General features: G+C 56.0%; 2 protein-coding genes across 9 annotated transcripts in view; one reads left to right on the top strand and one right to left on the bottom strand.

Moving 5' to 3' along the window:
• Window positions 1-6,579, top strand: part of TMEM63A (transmembrane protein 63A) — a 32,707-nt gene extending 26,128 nt beyond the window's left edge. For all 3 annotated transcript variants that reach the window (XM_032621970.1, XM_032621962.1, XM_032621952.1), the window contains 6 exons: window positions 352-514; window positions 1,418-1,523; window positions 2,954-3,121; window positions 3,843-3,958; window positions 4,309-4,371; window positions 5,625-6,579. In XM_032621970.1, the coding sequence (XP_032477861.1) occupies window positions 352-514; window positions 1,418-1,523; window positions 2,954-3,121; window positions 3,843-3,958; window positions 4,309-4,371; window positions 5,625-5,792 (784 nt within the window). In that variant the 3' untranslated portion in view covers window positions 5,793-6,579. The remainder of the gene's footprint in view (window positions 1-351; window positions 515-1,417; window positions 1,524-2,953; window positions 3,122-3,842; window positions 3,959-4,308; window positions 4,372-5,624) is intronic.
• A 522-nt stretch (window positions 6,580-7,101) lies between these two features.
• EPHX1 (epoxide hydrolase 1) overlaps window positions 7,102-17,303 on the bottom strand; it is a 40,751-nt gene continuing 30,549 nt past the window's right edge. For 4 of the 6 annotated variants that reach the window (XM_032622013.1, XM_032621984.1, XM_032622004.1 and 1 more), the window contains exons 4-9: window positions 16,387-16,614; window positions 15,633-15,762; window positions 14,913-15,118; window positions 12,474-12,582; window positions 8,205-8,321; window positions 7,104-7,604 (exon numbers count right to left, since the gene is read on the bottom strand). In XM_032622013.1, coding sequence (XP_032477904.1) covers window positions 7,403-7,604; window positions 8,205-8,321; window positions 12,474-12,582; window positions 14,913-15,118; window positions 15,633-15,762; window positions 16,387-16,614 — 992 coding nt within the window. In that variant the 3' untranslated portion in view covers window positions 7,104-7,402. Of the gene's footprint in view, window positions 7,605-8,204; window positions 8,322-12,473; window positions 12,583-14,912; window positions 15,119-15,632; window positions 15,763-16,386; window positions 16,615-17,303 lie in introns of all 6 variants that reach the window. The other 2 variants (XM_032622022.1, XM_032622032.1) reach the window with 1 other exon arrangement.

The raw sequence follows: 17,303 nt of genomic DNA on the forward strand, positions 1-17,303 counted from the left end.
TAAGAGGCAGAGCTGGGATTCATCCCCAGCCCCTACTGTACTATACTTTAAGTCCTAATGTAGGCCCGAATGTCCAAGATAGACTTTTCCAAAGGACTGTTCACAGGGAAGCCTGGCCGTGCCTATCTGAAAGGATAGAGTGAATTTTCTTAAATGGGTTCTCGCTGGGTAAACTGAGGACTTGGGAGCTGGCAGCCACAGACAGACACACCCATACCCAACCAGCTCGGGTCTAGGTTGACAGTGACTTCCAGATGGCCAAATCCGTGGTCAGTTCTGAGTCCCGTCTTTGCTGTCACGGGCCCCTCTCCCTCTCGGGGCGCTCAGCTCGCACACCCGGTGGTTCCCCAGGTGCGTCTTCCTGCCCGACCAGGGCGCCTTCTTTGTGAACTATGTCATCGCCTCGGCCTTCATTGGCAACGGCATGGAGCTGCTGCGGCTGCCCGGCCTCATCCTCTACACCTTCCGCATGGTCATGGCCAAGACTGCAGCCGACCGTAGGAACATCAAGCAGGTACAGAGGCTGGGGGTGGGCGCCGCCTTCGTCCCAGAGCCTCCCCGCCGCCCGCGTTCACCCAGCCACTTGCTAAGTGCCCGCCACTCTGCTCAGGGCCTCTCAACTGGGCCCAGGGCTGTGGGGGGAGGAGGTGTAAGGAGCCTGGGTGAGAGCCTGGCTAGGTCATCCTCCACACTGACTCGGGCTGGAGGAGAGAGTGGGGATTTTTGCATTTTAACCGGGCTGATCACACACACACACACACACACACACACACACACACACACACACACTTCTTTCCCATGGACCTTCATTTGCATAAATTCTTAGATTACTACAGAGGTCAAGGCATTTTGGGCTGGTGGCATTTTTTCCAGGACTCTCTAAATTGGGTGTGTGGGTTTCTCTTTTATTCTCCTTTGCCACTGTGGGAACCATAAGAGGAGAAGCCCTGCATCCTGTCATCTAATCCTCAGAGCCCGCCGTGAGATGGGCGCTACTGGAGCTTGCTTTGCAGACGCACAGACTAAGCCACCGGGAGCTCAAGTGCTTGGCCCGGGACACACCGCTAGAAGGGGCGGAGCGATGTTGGGTCTGACAGAGTCTGTGGAGTATCATTCTACAGTCAGATGTAGCCCCTCTGCCCTTTGGGGGCTCACAGGCCTGTTGTGTAGACAGGATTAGAACAAGAGAAACACTACGAAAACACGAGTCATTGTGCCTTTCAAGGTCTGGGTGTGAGCCAGGTGAAGCTGGAGGAGGCTTGCGGAGGGACAGAAGGGGCCTTGAGAGGTGAGGGGCGCGGTGAGCCTCCCACTTCCAAAGTCCTCCCGCACTGTGTTCTCCCCGACCACTTGGAGTGCACAGAGGCGGGTTGGTGTGGACCAAAGCCCTAAGCCCCTCACCACCTCCCCATCCCAGAACCAGGCCTTCGAGTACGAGTTTGGAGCCATGTATGCCTGGATGCTGTGTGTCTTCACCGTCATCATGGCCTACAGCATCACCTGCCCCATCATCGTGCCGTTCGGTGAGTGGCCCTGGGGCTGGTCCCAGGGTAGGTGGATGGCTGGCAGCCATCAGCAGGGCGTCATGGAGCCCCACAAACAGAGGGCCTCTTGTAGCCTCAGGAAGCATAAGCTGCCAGGGAGCCACAGGGGACACCAAATTTAATTTCACTTCTCGTGGATTCCTTCCACGGGCCTTCCAAACTGCGAGCTCTCTTAGTACCCCTCCTGGTCTGAGGGCCTCTGCCGGCTGACCGCTTCATTCCTGGGTGACCCTCCGGCAGCGGCTAGGACAGTGCCAGCAGCACTGGTGGAGGCTCTCGTGTTTGTGTCCTGGCTCTGGAGGCCACTGTCACTCTCCACGTGGATTGTCACACTTAATTCTCTCATGATCCTTCAAGGCAGGTCTTGTTTCTGTCCCCTTTTCACAGATGAAGCACTTAACGCTTTGTTAGTGAGGAGTAGAGCCCAGATATGAATTTAGGACTGTGTGACTTACAAGGTCAAGGTCTTGCAATTAAAATACACCATCAGGAGCTGGCAGACAAATGGAAGCGTCTGGAAGGAAACAGAACACCCAGGAGACTGTTGGCAGTGATAGCTGTGGTTTAGGGAAAGGAGGAAGTTTTAGTTTCCCCTGTATACTCTCTCGTGCTTTTTTTTTTTTTTTTGCGGTACGCGGGCCTCTCACTGTTGTGGCCTCTCCCGTTGCGGAGCACAGGCTCCGGACGCGCAGGCTCAGCGGCCATGGCTCACGGGCCCAGCCGCTCCACGGCATGTGGGATCTTTCCGGACTGGGGCACGAACCCATGTCCCCTGCATCGGCAGGCAGACTCTCAACCACTGCGCCACCAGGGAAGCCCTCGTACTATTTTTAAAGATCTATGATAGTATTACTCTTTCAAAACAACAAAAAATGTTTTTAAAGAACCTGACATGATAGAAAAGGCAGCACCCACCCACCTCCTGTGCCATCCCTGGGTTTAGACCCTTGGGCATCTGTTGGCAGTGACGGTACAGGGGGTCAGCTTGGGTGGGAGAAGGAAAGGAGCGTGGGAGCACTGAGGGATAAGAGGAGGGGGGCTCAGCGTGTGAGGAAGTTGAGGCCAGGCCTCTGGGTGTGAAATCGCCTCTTTCCCCAAAATGGTCCTAGAATTTCAATGTTCCGTGAGGACAGCAGCACAGACACCTCTACTCCCTGGGTCAGAAAGAGGCTGGGAGGGAGGGAGGGGAGGTGGGGAGAGGAGAGAGGGGGAGAGGTGGACAGGGCGGGGTGGGGCGGGGAGAGAAAGAGAAGGAGAAAAAGCAGTAGGAGCGAGGACGTGCACGTGTGCACGTAGCCCAGCCGCAGCCCCAGCCCAGCTCCCGGCACAAGTAGCCACCTCCAGGAGGAAGGGCGTCGAGTGGCCCCTGCGGCCCAGCCACCGTCCAGCTCACAGCCCTGGCCCTGCAGGCCTCATCTACATCCTGCTCAAGCACATGGTCGACCGGCACAACCTCTACTTCGCCTACCTCCCGGCAAAGCTGGAGAAGCGAATCCACTTTGCAGCCGTGAACCAGGCCTTGGCCGCTCCCATCCTGTGCCTCTTCTGGCTCTACTTCTTTTCCTTCCTGCGCCTGGGTGAGTGGCCCTTCTGACTAGGGCGGGGGTGGAGGGCAGGAGGCAACACCCAGCCTCCTATTCCCGCATCCACACCAGCCAGTCAAATCCCTTCCTGTTTTAAGAGCATCGACTCGGTGTCCAATCAGACGGTGGTACCCCAAGGGTGAGGGCTGATTGGGTACAGCGCCGACAACCCAGTTCCAAGCTATCCTGAGGTCAGGTGTAACCTGGTGAAGGCCAGGTGGATTGCCCCAGACAGCCTTACAGAGAAGATGGTCCCTTTACCAGCTATGAAGGGGCTGAACCAGAGAGGGGGAAGCTCGTCCGCGATGCTCTTTGCGGGTGTGGATGGGCCCAGGTCGTCACACTTCACGGTGTGGAGGCAGTGGGGACATGCAGGAGGGAGAACTGCCACTCTTGAGAAAAAGGAAGAGGCAGAAGAGATGTGTGACTCTGCCGAGGGCACTGGAGACTGGAGGGAACCGACCCAGCGAGGAAGCTGGCAACTTGCCTTTGACTCGGTGCCCCGGTACCTGAAATCTGACCAGGGATAACGCCAGCTGTTCAATGGGTCACTCTTTGTGCCCCTGCCTGTGAAGATACCATCCCAGCTGCTGGAGATGGTGGGAAGGGGGTGGCTGATGCCTTCTCTTAGTCTTCGGCCTGAGGGAGAAGCCACACACAGTTCCTGCACCAGGTGTGACCTCCCCCCCGCCAAGGCTGGCATCTTTGTCCCCAGGTCTGAAGGCTCCCCTCACCGTGTTCACCTTCCTGGTGCTTCTGCTTACCATCCTGGTCTGCCTGGCCTACACCTGCTTTGGATGCTTCAAGCACCTCAGCCCTCTGAACTACAAGGTAAAGGGCCCCTCCCCCACTGCTGCCCAGCCAGGGTCTGGGAGGAGAAGATGGTGGCTTCATTCTCCATCCCTCCTCCACCTCTTCCCAGATCAACAGATCAACGGCCCTCTCCACATTTTATTTATCCACGGGGAAGGCGTGGGTAGCTGGGTGTGATGTGTAGCTTCCCTCCCTGCCCCCTTCCCTGCTCCCTGCACTGCCCACACCATCCTCTCTTGGGCTGCCGCTGGGAGCTTTGTGCCAGCTGGTACTATTATTCTGGGTGTTAATAGTCTGTTTGTTTAGAGGGTGTTAGTTCAGGAAGATCGGTTTTGTTTATCATCGCAAGTTTTTGCTGTTGTCTGCAGACGGAAGAATCGGCAAGTGACAAAGGAAGTGAGGCAGGGGCCCACGTGCCATCACCGTTCACAGTAAGTGCGGTTCTTAGCCAAGCGTGAGCATCTGCACCGGCCCCGACCAGATGGGCCCTGCAAACCTGCTTTGATCCTCTCCTGTTAAGACAGAAGTCCCTTGATCACGTGCCAGGCGGGTTTCTGAATTAACGTCATTTGAGAAGGAATCCCTGGTCCCTCCGGATGTTTTCTCTTGCATGTGGGAAGCCACACCCATCACCAGAAGATAATTAGTTTTGCCATGATGTATACCCATCTCCCTCGGTTTCAGTTGCCTGCTCACTTTCCTTCTCTGCATATTTAATGCTTGGTGAGCTTGGGCCTTTAGCGAAGCCATATGGCAAGGCCCTGCGGTTTGATGAAGCTTTATCAGAGCATTTCGCCAGCACCTGCCTGTGTGAGGTCCTTTGCTAGGCACCTAGAGGGTGTCACACTAACTCCCCTCTGAATTCAACAAATGAACATTTTACCTGCTATGGAGGGGGGGCACAGTGTTAGAAAGACACCAGGACTCCTTTCCTTCCTGGTTCTCCTTGCTTCCGGCCTCCAGGGTCCTGCTCCTAGGGTGGGGTTGGGTAAGGAAGGTGGAGCCACAGGCTCCCGGAGCTGTGACCGCCAGGCCTGACAGACAGGGCTGGGACCGCGCCCATCTAGATCAGCGGCAGCATTCTTTCCAGTGGCTCCCTCTCGGGTGTCAGGCACTCTTATCAGTGTCTGTCTCTGGACCAGCCCCAGAGGAGGTTTCAGGAAGATCCATTACCCAGAGGCACACCTGTGACTATGCCTGCCAGACAGGGCAGGTGGATGATGCAGATCCCTCGTTCCCAGCCTGCTTCAGGTCGGCAGCTGGAGTCTGGGATTAAGAGGAGACAGAACCTGCACAGAGTCGGTCAGCTGTTCAGAAGTCCCACTGACGGCATTCTAAGCCTGCCCTGTGTAGATAGAGCTGTTTCCTACATAGAGTGAGAAGTTCTTCTAGAACCCAGTGCCAGGAAGAGTTTTGTTTCCTCTGAGAAATTGGTGTGTGTGCTCTCTTCTCTATGACCAGGAGAACTGTGACTGTGTGTTCTGATTTGCTCTGGCTGTTAGGAAAATCTGCAGTTGGCATAGTTTAGGTCCTGATGTCCTAGGTTGATGTTATTTCTTTATGTGTCCTTCACGAGCATTCTGTGTGTCTTCCGGCTGGAGGGAGGCGGGGCGGTAGGGGAGGAACGGGATAGGGACTCTCGTGCCCACCCCACCCAAGCACTAACACCCCCATTTGTTGGCAGTCCTACGTGCCCCGGATTCTGAACAGCTTGTCCTCGGAGAAAATAGCCCTGTCCCCGCAGCAGCAGCAGACCTACGGTGCCATCCACAACATCAGTGGGACCGTCCCACGGCAGTGCCTGGATCGGAGCCCTGCGGACAGCGTGGCGGCCGCCTGCCAGGAGGCCTGAGGGCCGGGGAGCTGCCGGGCTCGTCCAGACCCGGGGAGTTGGGAGGGGAAGAGACACAGGTGGAGAAGTGGCTTGACTCCAACCTCAACCAAGTCAGGACTTCTTTCCACCTGTTTTAAGCACAACAGCTCTAAAAAGATGGGAGAAGAAAGGGGCTCTGGCCCTCGGCTGAGGCGGAAGTGCGGGACTGCCATCAGGTGGTGGTCTTTTCTAGTCCTAGGAGTGGTAAGGGGAGGATGTGCAGCTCTGGACCCTCCCTTGCTTGCCCAAGGCTCTATTTCCAAGTGCCCCTTCTGCATAAGTGCTCAGCTCTGTGGCCGGGATGATGCCCCTGACGGTCTTCAGCAGGGTCATGTGTTGGCACTGTGTTCCTCCAACCCATTAGTGTGGTGACTGTATCAAGCAAGAGGGGGAGGTACCGTGTGGAAGACCTTCTCCCTCTGAGCATTCAGACACTGCCCCCCTCCTCCGGGCACACACGCAACTGATAACCAAAGAGTCTGCAGCAACCGCAGGCCTGAGATGGGTGCCAGATGATGGTCCAGGTCCATCCCAGCTTCCCCTTCTGGCTGTCAGGCCCTTCACACCCCTGCCCCCAGCCCCCAGGAGCGAGCCACAGGGCGCAGGACGGGAGCAGGCCGGTGCTGGGCCGCCCCAGTCTCCTCTACGTCCCTGCCATGGTTCTGTGTTTTTCTGTCACGTTGCCAGTGACACTGTGGCTGGGTCAGGGTCCCCTGCAGCTGGCAGAGGCAATGAGGACCACTAATAAAATGCCCATTCAGCCAGACTGGTGAGATGCCGCCTCTTCGGGGCCCAGTGCGTGGGGCTCAGCCTCCAGCCCTTGATTCCATCTGTCTGTTCCCTCCAAAGGGAGCAGTGCTCAGGGCCTCCTTGAAGCCAAGGGAGAACTATGGCCACAGAAGGAGGGGCGCAGCCTCTTGCTTTTTCTCTCCCCACGGGATCCCGCGGCTTGGGACGCACCTTTGGGCACTTGCCGGAGAAGCTGCCTTCCTACTGCCAGAGGCACAAGCCGGTGTGGTGGGTGCCGGTGGGCAGAGCTGGGAGGCCGCTTCCATCCCCGCTGAGGCGAGGCGGGCAGGTCCCCGGCAGTCACTTGGCCTCACTGCCTCTGCTCAGAGCTGCCTCGGGCGGCACCTGGGAGGACAGAGCGGCCTCCCGCCGGCCCCAGCGGCCCGTCCTGCCTCTCCTGGCCAGGATGGAGCAAGGGCCCCAGTGCAGACCTGGCAGCTCTGCTGGAAGGGGCACCCCACGTGGGGTTGGGGCTCGACATGTCACTTGTTCCAGCCGCTCTTAGAAGGAAAATCATTTATCATCAAAGCCATGTTGCTTAACAAAGTGTGTGGGGAGTGTGTGTGCAGGGGTGAGCACGGGGTCCCAGCACGGGCAGGGGATGGAAGCAAGCACATTCCTGGGGAAAGGGGCAACTCTGCCAACAGAGGACTGGGAGGGGGCCTCCCTGCCAGCCTCACTTCTACTGGGAGCTGGGCTGGGAGACCGGGGGCTTCCGGGGAAAACGGCAGGTGTCGGGAGGAAGCCTGCCATGCCACGGCAGGGGCTGCCTGCGAGGTGACAGCCGGTCCCCGCCGGGGTCACTGCCGCTCCAGCAGCCCCATGAACTTGTGGATGTCCTGGGCGAGCAGCTCTGGCTCCTCAAAGGCAGCAAAGTGGCCCCCACGGGGCATGTAGGAATAAGAGATGAGTTTCGGGTATTTGGACTTCACCCACTTTTCTGGGACGTGTATTAACTCACAAGGGAAGGCAGCAAAGCCCATGGGCACGTGGACCTTTATCCTGGAAGAGACAGAGATCCCACTGAGGGGGAAGCTGTGTCCTGGCCCCCCTCTTCCCCAAAGCAGGGATTCACGGGGCTGGGGGTTCAGTTCGCTCACCCATGTGGAACCATAGAAGGACAGACCCAGGGTTTTAACCGCCCACCTCAATTCCAGCCCTCTCTGGGGCTGCCCCAGCTGGACAGCGTCACTGAGGTGGGGTGGGACAGCCTCTAACTCCCACCTTTGTCCCCACCACCCCCGCTTCCCTTTGCTGCTGCCTGAGAGTTTCCCTGTGAGATCAGGAAAGGGTTCCGGGGAAGTCCCAGAGCCATCACCGCCACCCTAGGACAGCCTCCTGGCCCTCCGGGAGCCACTTGGGATGTCTGGGGGCCAGGCCTGGTGTTCCCTCCGTGAGCTACTTCTAATAATAGGAATCTCTCCCAACACCCCTGACCTTTAAATTGTGTTCTCATCTTACACTCCCGGTGCGCACCCAAGGCTAGGCTGTACTTTACCGCATCAAACGTCCTCCCTCGAGTCCAAGGCCAGGCCATTCCCCTGCTCCCTGCCTCGGAAGCACCCTCCTCAGAAGCCCCGCTCCGGGCTCAGCCGGACTTACCCCTCGTGCCTATTGCCCAGCCTCATGTTCTCTTTGTAGAAGCGCTGGGAGGAGGTGATGGTGCCTGTCGTCCAGTAGAGCATCACGCCCGTCAGCAGATCGTCCAGGGAGAACTTCCTGGGAAAGCAGACCGGAAGGCCCCTCTCAGTGCCAGGTGCAGTTGTATGACAAATAAGGGCCGCCACTTTCAAGCTGTACGCCAGGCGCTATGCCCTCCTGGCTTCCCTCCTCAGGCCTCACTGCCAGCTTGGCGATCTTATCCCCGTGCCACAGGCAGGCCTGGCCCAGCGTCACCATAACCATGACGACAGGTAATGCAGAGTAATGGCCATGTACAAGGCAGGCTGTCATCTTGGGTGGTGTCAACCAACCCCCTCCCTGACCTGCCTAACGGTTCAGGCCAGAAGGGATGAAGCAGGTGAGGTCAACTGAACCCAGAGGCTTTGGCTGGTCACCGCTGGGTAGCCAGGAGGTCGGTGGGTAGGATGCTGCAAACTCTGCTCAGAAGTGTTGCCCACTCCTGGGACCTCAGTGCAGGCCACCTTCAGACCATCCTCAGGGGGGCCCACCCTGCCAGGCCCTGAGCCAAACCTGATCTCCAGGCAGGCTTTAGAAGCCCTGATCCTGCCCTGACCGGACACCAGGAGAAGCAGGGCAGGGTCAGCAGCTCCTGGGGCATTTTTATTCACTAGCCCCCAGCTTGCCTCCCGCCAAACCTGTGTCACCCCAGGAGGGAGCCATGGGCCCCTGCAGAGACCCACCACACCCACTCAGCACGGGACACCCCTTTTCTTCTCCAGCCTGGGAACTGCTGAGCAGGTGAGCCCCACCCAGACTGCAGAGCCCCACACTCTGGAAGGAAATAATCATTTGGTACCTAATGTTGGAGCACGTGGCCTGTGGACTCTGGAAGCCCCACTTCCTCCTGGGCCCACCCGGCCCTCTCTCTCTCCTGCTGCTGGGCTCCCTCAGCCCGGCCTGCGTCCAGAGCCCCCGGAGCCCTCCATGTGGCCTCCCCTCTGCCCACTTCAGCTGCTGCTTTCCACTGGCTGTGCCTCCTGGGCCTCCATTTCCCCACTGTTCCCCAACTCATCTTCCACTCCCCAGCATCTGCCCTTCTTCCCTGGAATAACTGCCCACCGCACCCCAGACCCTCTCGCTCCCCTGCCATCACTCACCCCTTCAGTGCCCTCACCCTGGGGGCCTTCTGCCACCCTGAGCCCACCCGACAGTCCACAGACGTGAGGGGACTCCAGCACTACTGACGCCACGCTCTCCAACCTCAGCTGCCACCTCCTCAACAGGTCCTGACAGCCCTGTGCTCACCCACAGCCTCCCGCCTGCCCTGCCTGCCTCTTTGAGGAAATCCAAGTTCATGGGGCAGCAGCTCCCACCCCCCATACCCTTCCCTGCTTGAGTCCAGATTTGGGGCTTAGGAGAGCTGTCGCCGCTTGTCCTGGGCCCTAAATGCCTCCATCTGCCTCTTCAGGCCCAAACGTCAGTCACCCGCCCCCCCAACCCCAAATGCCCTCAGGCCTTACCCTTGCTCCATACCCCTGTCCCCTCTCTCCCGCCCCTGCCATCTCTCCCATGCCTCCTCACCCTGCACACCGGAACTGTCCCTGCTGCCCAGGCCTCGCGGGTAGGGCCCTCTCACTAGGTCTGTCCTCCCAGACTTTCTCACTTCTGGTCCTTCAACAGCCAATAAGGCTCCTCCCAGCATCCCTGGATGCTGCCCTGTTGCACTCTGTCTGAGGAGATCTACCCTGTGGCTCCAGCTACTAATTCACCAAGAGGACAGTGGAAATAACTCCTTCCAATTCGACCCCTCACCTGAGCTCCAGATCTGTAAGCCCAGTTACCAAGTGGACACCTGTGCCCGGGCATCCTGCCAGCATCTCCCACTCGGCATGTCTGTGATGAAAATGAGCTCAGCCTGTCTGTGTCCCCGCCAAGCCCTGCTGCCCTCACTCCTGCATTCCCACCCCATCCTTGCTGCCTGGATTAAAGAACATTTGCGGGCTTCCCTGGTGGTGCAGTGGTTGAGAGTCCGCCTGCCAATGCAGGGGACACAGGTTCGTACCACGGTCCGGGAGGATCCCACATGCCGCGAAGCGGCTGGGCCCGTGAGCCATGGCCACTGAGCCTGTGCATCCGGAGCCTGTGCTCCGCAACAGGAGAGGCCACAACAGTGAGAGGCCCGTGTACTGCAAAAATAAATAAGTAAATAAAATAAAATAAAATAAAAAAGAACATTTGCTGCTCCGCCTGCCAGGCTCCTCAGCTGTATGCAGTTAGCTTCGTTGATTCTTCAGAAGCCAATTGGCCCAAAATGGTCAGTTTGCTTAATTTACTTGTTTGCTTCCGCTATTTAGATGCAGTTGGTCAATTACATTTTTATCCTTAGAACCACATTTTGCGCCACCAGGGAAGTCCTGAACATCTTTTTAAATGCAATTTTGATAACAAAATGAAAACCAGTCAATGGAAACTGAACAGTTAAAAGAAGCATTTAAACTTGTGAACTGGGACTTCCCTGGTGGCGCAGTGGTTAAGAATCCACCTGCCAATGCAGGGGACATGGGTTCGAGCCCTGGTCCAGGAAGATCCCACATGCCGCAGAGCAACTAAGCCCGTGCGCCACAGCTACTGAGCCGGCGCTCTAGAGCCCGCGAGCTGCAATACTGAGCCCGTATGCCACAACTACTGCAGCCTGCGTGCCTAGAGCCCATGCTCCACAACAAGAGAAGCCACCGCAATGAGAAGCCCGTGCACCACAATTAAGAGTAGCCCCCTCTCTCCACAACTAGAGAAAGCCCGCACGCAGCAACGAAGACCCAGCACAGCCAAAAATAAATATATAAATTAAAAAAAATAAACTGGTGAACTGGCTTTTGGCAAGTTGGCCAGGTGCTTCCATCACCCCTACAGCTCTGACCACAGCTTGAAAACTACCACAGCAACCATTTCCACCCTCCTGCAAAAAGATCTGTGTCCCTTATAGAACACAGATCTGATCACATCTGTCCCCTGCTCAAAGCTTTGGTGCTCCTGGTATGCAGCCAAGCAGAAGCTGAAGGGGGAAGCCCGCGGGCGGTCTGGCTGGCCTCACATCTGGCTCCAGGTACTTGTGTGCAAGGAGCAGGGCCGGACCCCTCGCCAAGGTGCTCCCGGTGGCACTGCATTGACCTTTGGGTGCTGCCCAGTGTGGGGCGGGGGAGACAGATCCCCGGGTGAGGCTCTTGGAGGACCCGCCTATAGGAATGAGTTTGTGGTCTGGCTCCACTGTACCTGCTCCAGCCTCTGGACAAGTTACCCCTTCCAAGTACACCGTGCATTTTAATCACTCCAACCTTTGCTTCTGCTCTTCTCTTTGCCTAAATTCCCTTCTTCGCCCTTTCTACCTGGCAAACTCCTACTCATCCTTTAAGGCCCAGATCAAATAGATTCTCCCAGTCATTTCCCCTCCCTGTCCCTTAAACAGAGTGAATCCTCCTTTCTCTGTGCCCCACAGTCCTTGGCATGTATCTTTAGAGCTCATTTCATCAGACAAGTATTTATTGAGCACCAACTACATGCCCAGTGCTGTTCCAGGTGCTGGGGCTAGGGCATGGCTTAGACAAAGTCCCTACTTCCAGGGCCAGATCCATTCACTCTTTTCCACATCTGAGCACTGTATCTGGCACTCTCTGTGTCTCTGAAGCAATAACAAAAGGGATGGGCCCTGGAGAAGGTGGGTCAAGACCGACCTTGATGAAGCTTAGGTCAGACCAGGGACCCGGGAATCTTACGCTGTCGAGGCTGCAGCCTCCAAGGCTTCGGGAGACAGGACGGCCTCCCCACTCTTTCTGCAGCCACCCTGCAGGACCGGCTTCCACAGAGCATGCATTCCTACGGCCCTGAGGCCCGGCTCTTCCGGGGTTTGGGGGGAGGGGCCGTGGGCTGCTCCCACGTCTTGGCCAAAAAGAGGCTCTTGCTGCCCTCTGGACGCCCCGGCCCCAGGAGGAGGCTGTTTAGCAACCAGAACAGTCTTGAGCCCTGCATCCTATGCTTGACCCCTCCACTGTGAGGCTAGACCCTTCTGGGCATCAGCTTCCTCATCCAAAAATCAGGGTTAGGCTGGCCACAGGGTGAGGATTTGTGGGACATCCAGCAACAGATGGAACTTGCTGACCATCCCACCCAGATAAAGCAAGCAGAGATGAAGACGGCGAGAAGGGAGGTGGGTGAGGAAGGTGGTGCCAGCAGCAGGGGTGGATGGGGTCTCACCTCTCCAGGCCTCCATCCTCCAGGTCTCGGAACTCTGGATTGGTCCAGGTGGAAAACTTCTCTAGAATATAGGCAGCCAGTCCCACGGGAGAGTCATTCAGAGCACAGCCTGACATGGGAAGAAGCAAGCGAGCGACTCAGGCCTGGGGCCAGGGAGCTGGCCAGCAGGACAGAGGTGCGGTGCCGGTCCCCCAGAGCGGCACCGTGGGCAGGAAGCCCACGTCAGAGCACAGCCCTGCCCTAACTCTAGGAGCACCTCACTTCCTTGACCCTTGGCCTTGGAATCCTTAATGGCAAAAGGGGTAACACCTCTCCCACTACCTCTTAGGGATCCATACGCTACATGGGCAACTTCCTTCAAACTGAAGAGTACTGAAGAGTCTACGACTCCAGGTTTTGTAGGATCCCAATGCGAAATACATATGAATGGTGTTTTTTAAAAGTGGGGTTTTTTTTGTTTCTATTCTATGATTAGTGAAAAATTAGAAACAACCTAAAAGTCCAAAATAGGGAATCAGTTACAGATAATATTGATCCACTCACAAGCTCAAAGACTGAGCAAGCATTAAAAATGGCATGGATGGATCTCACAAACAAAATATTCAGCAAAAGAAGCCAGACTCAAAAGAGCACCTATTTGAGGATTCCGATGCATATAAAGTATAAAAACAGGCAAAAGCAATCTATCTGTCAGAGGTCAGGAGGCTGGCTGCCCTGGGCGTGATGGGTAGTGCCCAGAAGAGGGTACAGGTGGCTTCCGGGCTGGTGGGTCATACTTTGTTTCTTGAGTGCGTGCTGGTTATATGGACAGATCCCATTTGCGAAAATTCATCAACCAAAATGTTAGCAGGTTCTTCTGCAGGTCTGGGAGAGGAGAGGTAGGGAAGGCCGAGCGGTTTCAGGCGATTGTCTTTTCTATTTTGTGCTTTTCTGCATCTTTCAATTTTTTGACAATGAACATGGATTACTTTTATAATCAGAGGAAAAAAACTGGTTTTATAAAACACTGTTACTATTATCAGGAGCTGCCTAACGTGTGTGAGCATGAGACTGTCATGGAAACTCTAAAAGACTTGGAAACGGGCAAAACAATTTCTGGGTATCCTCTGAGTGGAATTCGGAGAGTTTCTAGTGGACCCTTCTGGGGTCATGTGATTGCCAAGGGGACCCCTCTTCCCTTGTCTTAGAGCTATTTTTACAGCTCTGTAAATTGTTGAAAACTGATAGGAATGCGAATGATTCTTGTTCACAGAGAAGCAAAGTAGGTCCTAAAGGTTCTCATCACATAGTAAACAACACTTTTTTCCTCTTGTTTTTGTATCTATGAGACGTTGGATGTTAACTAAACTTATCGTGCTAATCATTTTGCAACAGATGTAAGTCATTAGGCTGTAAACCTTACATGTATACAGTGCTATATGTCAGTTATATCTCAAAGAAACTCAAAGAAAAATAAATTTGTCCAGATTTACTTGAGTTTTATCCTGTGGATTTTGACAAGTTTTGCATCTATTAGCAAATTTACTTTAGTGTTCCCAGTTGCCTTCGAACTGTTCTGTTTTACATTTTACTAGTTCCTTTATTAATTAATGAGTTAAATAAAATCTTTGACACGTGTTCATTTTTTATTTGTATGATTTTATCTTTTTAAATATTTGGGGGGTTTTAATTTACATTTGTAAATTACTTTATTGACAAAATATATAGTATACCCCCCCCACACACAAAGTATAGCTGTGTGATTAATATCTTAAAAAATATATTATTCCTGGGCTTCCCTGGTGGCACAGTGGTTGAGAGTCCACCTGCTGATGCAGGGGACACGGGTTCGTGCCCCGGTCCGGGAAGATCCCACATGTCACGGAGCGGCTGGGCCCGTGAGCCATGGCCGCTGAGCCTGCGCGTCCGGAGCCTGTGCTCCGCAACGGGAGAGGCCACAACAGTGAGAGGCCCGCATACCGCAAAAAAAAAAATTATTATTCCTTAACAGGGCCCTGATGGCAGAAACGGTTGCTGGGCCCTCCTCAGTGTCTTGGGGACACTCCCCCCACGCCCTGGGGCACCCTCCTGCCCCCAAAGCCCCAGGCCTAAAGAGCCCTAGGCTTCGTCCTCCCCCCATCCCTGTCCATCCCTCTGCTTCTCACTGTAGGACTTGGGCTCAGGGGTGGAGGGACCAGGGGTCAAAGCCAACAGGAACACTGATGCCGCTCAGTGGAGTTGTTTGGGAATTTTATGACCACGCATCACTCATGTCTGTGGAGAAATGCCGTGTAAGGGTGGAAGGAGCTCTGAGTTTCTCACAAGAGGTTTTCACCCCGTGAACCGTGTTCCTGGGGTGGGTGAGGCTTCCCCCCGGTTGGAAGCCTTGCTGAATGGAATGGATGCAAGCCCACCCGACCCGAACCACTGAGCCAGGCTTTCCTCCGCCTGCCCACTCACCTACGGTGTCCGGCTTGGTGCTCTGGATGTGCAGGTAGCCGCTCTCCCTCACTAAGTTGAAGAAGATCTTCTTTAAGGAGTACATCAGCTCCATATCCCTCTTGGTGTAGCCAAAAAGCCTCCCAAAACGCCATCCCAGGAGAAGGGTCAGGGTGTAGAAATTTCTTAAAATGAATGCCATGTTCAAGTGCAGGCCTTTCACGTGGCTGAGGGCAGAGAAGGGCCAGGGGAGGCTGGGTGGCATCAAGGATGGGGAAGCGACAGGGGCAGAGATGGAGGAGAAAGAGGCCACGGGGCTGAAGAGCACAGGGCCAGCCCTCTTCGGCCTCTGCCCCCTGGGGTGACCACATGGTGGAAGGGCAGGTCCCGGTCAGGCCTCTCCCGGGACTTGGTCCATCAGAAAGGTCTACTCCCCGACTTTCCCCTCCTTTAACTGGCCCTCTCTGCCTGGGAACCTGGCCCAGAGTCACCAATCCTGTGTGACATCAAGTGGAGGGAAGATCCACGTCGAAGTGCCCCAGGCAGAGCTGAATGACGGGGACCCTCCCTTGTCTCCCCTGGGCCCACACATATCCTGCCTGTGTAGCCCCTGCTCCAAGGCTCAGACACTACTCCCAGGCAGGGCCTGGCGTGCATAACCCACCTCCCTGCACATCCACCTCACATGGGCTGTGCACACACACCTGCACACGTACACACACGCCTGACAGCCACCCTCACCTGGGCACCAGCTGGGCCATGTTGGTGCAGATCAGGGCTCCCCAGTCTCCGCCTTGAATATAGAATTGCTGGAAGCCCAGCCGCAGCATCAGCTTATAAAAGATCCTGGCAGTGGCCACTGAGTTGAAGCCTGGTTGTAAAGGGGAAAGAAGAACCGTGTGGGGGTCACGCCTTGGGTCCTCCCAGGCCCTCTGAGATTCCTCAGCCCCCCTGCCCCAGGCTGAGGGGAGAGCAGCTCACAGGGGATGAGAAGAAATCCTGGAGCCCAAGCGTGGGGTGCCCAGTGCCCAGAAGGCAGTGCCCCTGGTGCTGGCCTTGGTGCAGGAGACAGTGAGGGCGTGTGATGGGCTCAGGCCGGTCCGGCTGAGCGTCCGTGGGCCCACGCCGCGTGCGGGGCTTAGTTGGCCTCGCTGGCCCGGAACAGTGCAGGGCCCACACGTGGACCTGCCCTGAGTGGGCAGCTCCTGAGGACACGAGAGTCCAGGCCCTGAGCCAGCTCTGGACAGTCGTGACTCGGCCCGGTCCCCCGCCTGCCACGCCCCTCACATCCTGAGAAGATGCACTGGCCCTCTGGCAATAAAATCGCCCCCATTGCTTCTCTTCCCTCTGGTCTCTGGTCTCAGACCCCTCCTTCTGGTCTCCTTAGGCTCTGGTCTCAGACCCCTCCTTCCTCAGCCTCCTTAGGCTCTGAAGGAAGCTGTCCCAGCCGACTCCCCACCCCTGGGGCAGTGACACAGCCTGCAGCAGCCCGTACCCTTCTTGGAAGATGCCTCTGAGAAGCCATAGCCAGGAATGGATGGACAGATGACTTCAAAAACATGCTCATCGCTCAGGCCATGGTTCTTGGGGTCAGTCAGGAACGGGATGATCTTATAAAACTCGTAGAAGGAGCCAGGCCAGCCATGCACCATCAGCAAGGGCTTTGGGGTCTGGCCGGAGGGCAGCTGGGGGGGCTTCACGTGGATGAAGTGGATGTCCAGGCCTAGGGAGACAGAGCACAGTCAGGGTCAGGAGGAGAGGGCCCTGAGGCTGTGGATGCCAGAGTCCCAGCTCTCAGGGTAGCCAATCAGGCTCTGCACCGCCACAGCAGGGCTGCCACCCTCGGCGCCCCCATGGTATTGACTACAGTAGCCACCGCTAGTGCTGGCTGAGTGCTTACACGGAGCTCCAGACACCCGGGTAGCTTGCTTGGCCTCACGGCCACCTGCAGCGTGCCCCTCTCCCGTGAGAACGTGAGCTCTGTCTGTAAGGCCGCAGCCAGGCTGCTCACGCATGGCTGGATTCCCAGAGGCCAGAATAGGTCCTGGCTCGTGGCAGCACTCAATGAATACTTGTTTAATAATTTACAAATTGCGGGGGGAGAAAGCCCTATATATCCAGCAGTAGAGAATGAAATAGATTATAGTTTAACAGTATACTGTAATATAACACAGTCATCTAAAATGACTTCCCTGGCGGTCAGGACTCCCCGGGCGGTCCAGTGCTTAGGACTCCGCACTTCCACTGCAGGGGGCACAAGTTCAGTCCCTGGTTTGGGAACTAAGATTCCACATGCCGGGCGATGCAGCCAAAAAGTAAATAAATAAAATAAAATGATAGTGTCGACGTGTATTGAATATGGAAATCAGTTCCGTATACACTGCTAAGTGGTAAAAGCAAACTACCAAGCCA

Source organism: Phocoena sinus, chromosome 1 (assembly GCF_008692025.1).
Source record: "Phocoena sinus isolate mPhoSin1 chromosome 1, mPhoSin1.pri, whole genome shotgun sequence".
NCBI lineage: Eukaryota > Metazoa > Chordata > Mammalia > Artiodactyla > Phocoenidae > Phocoena > Phocoena sinus.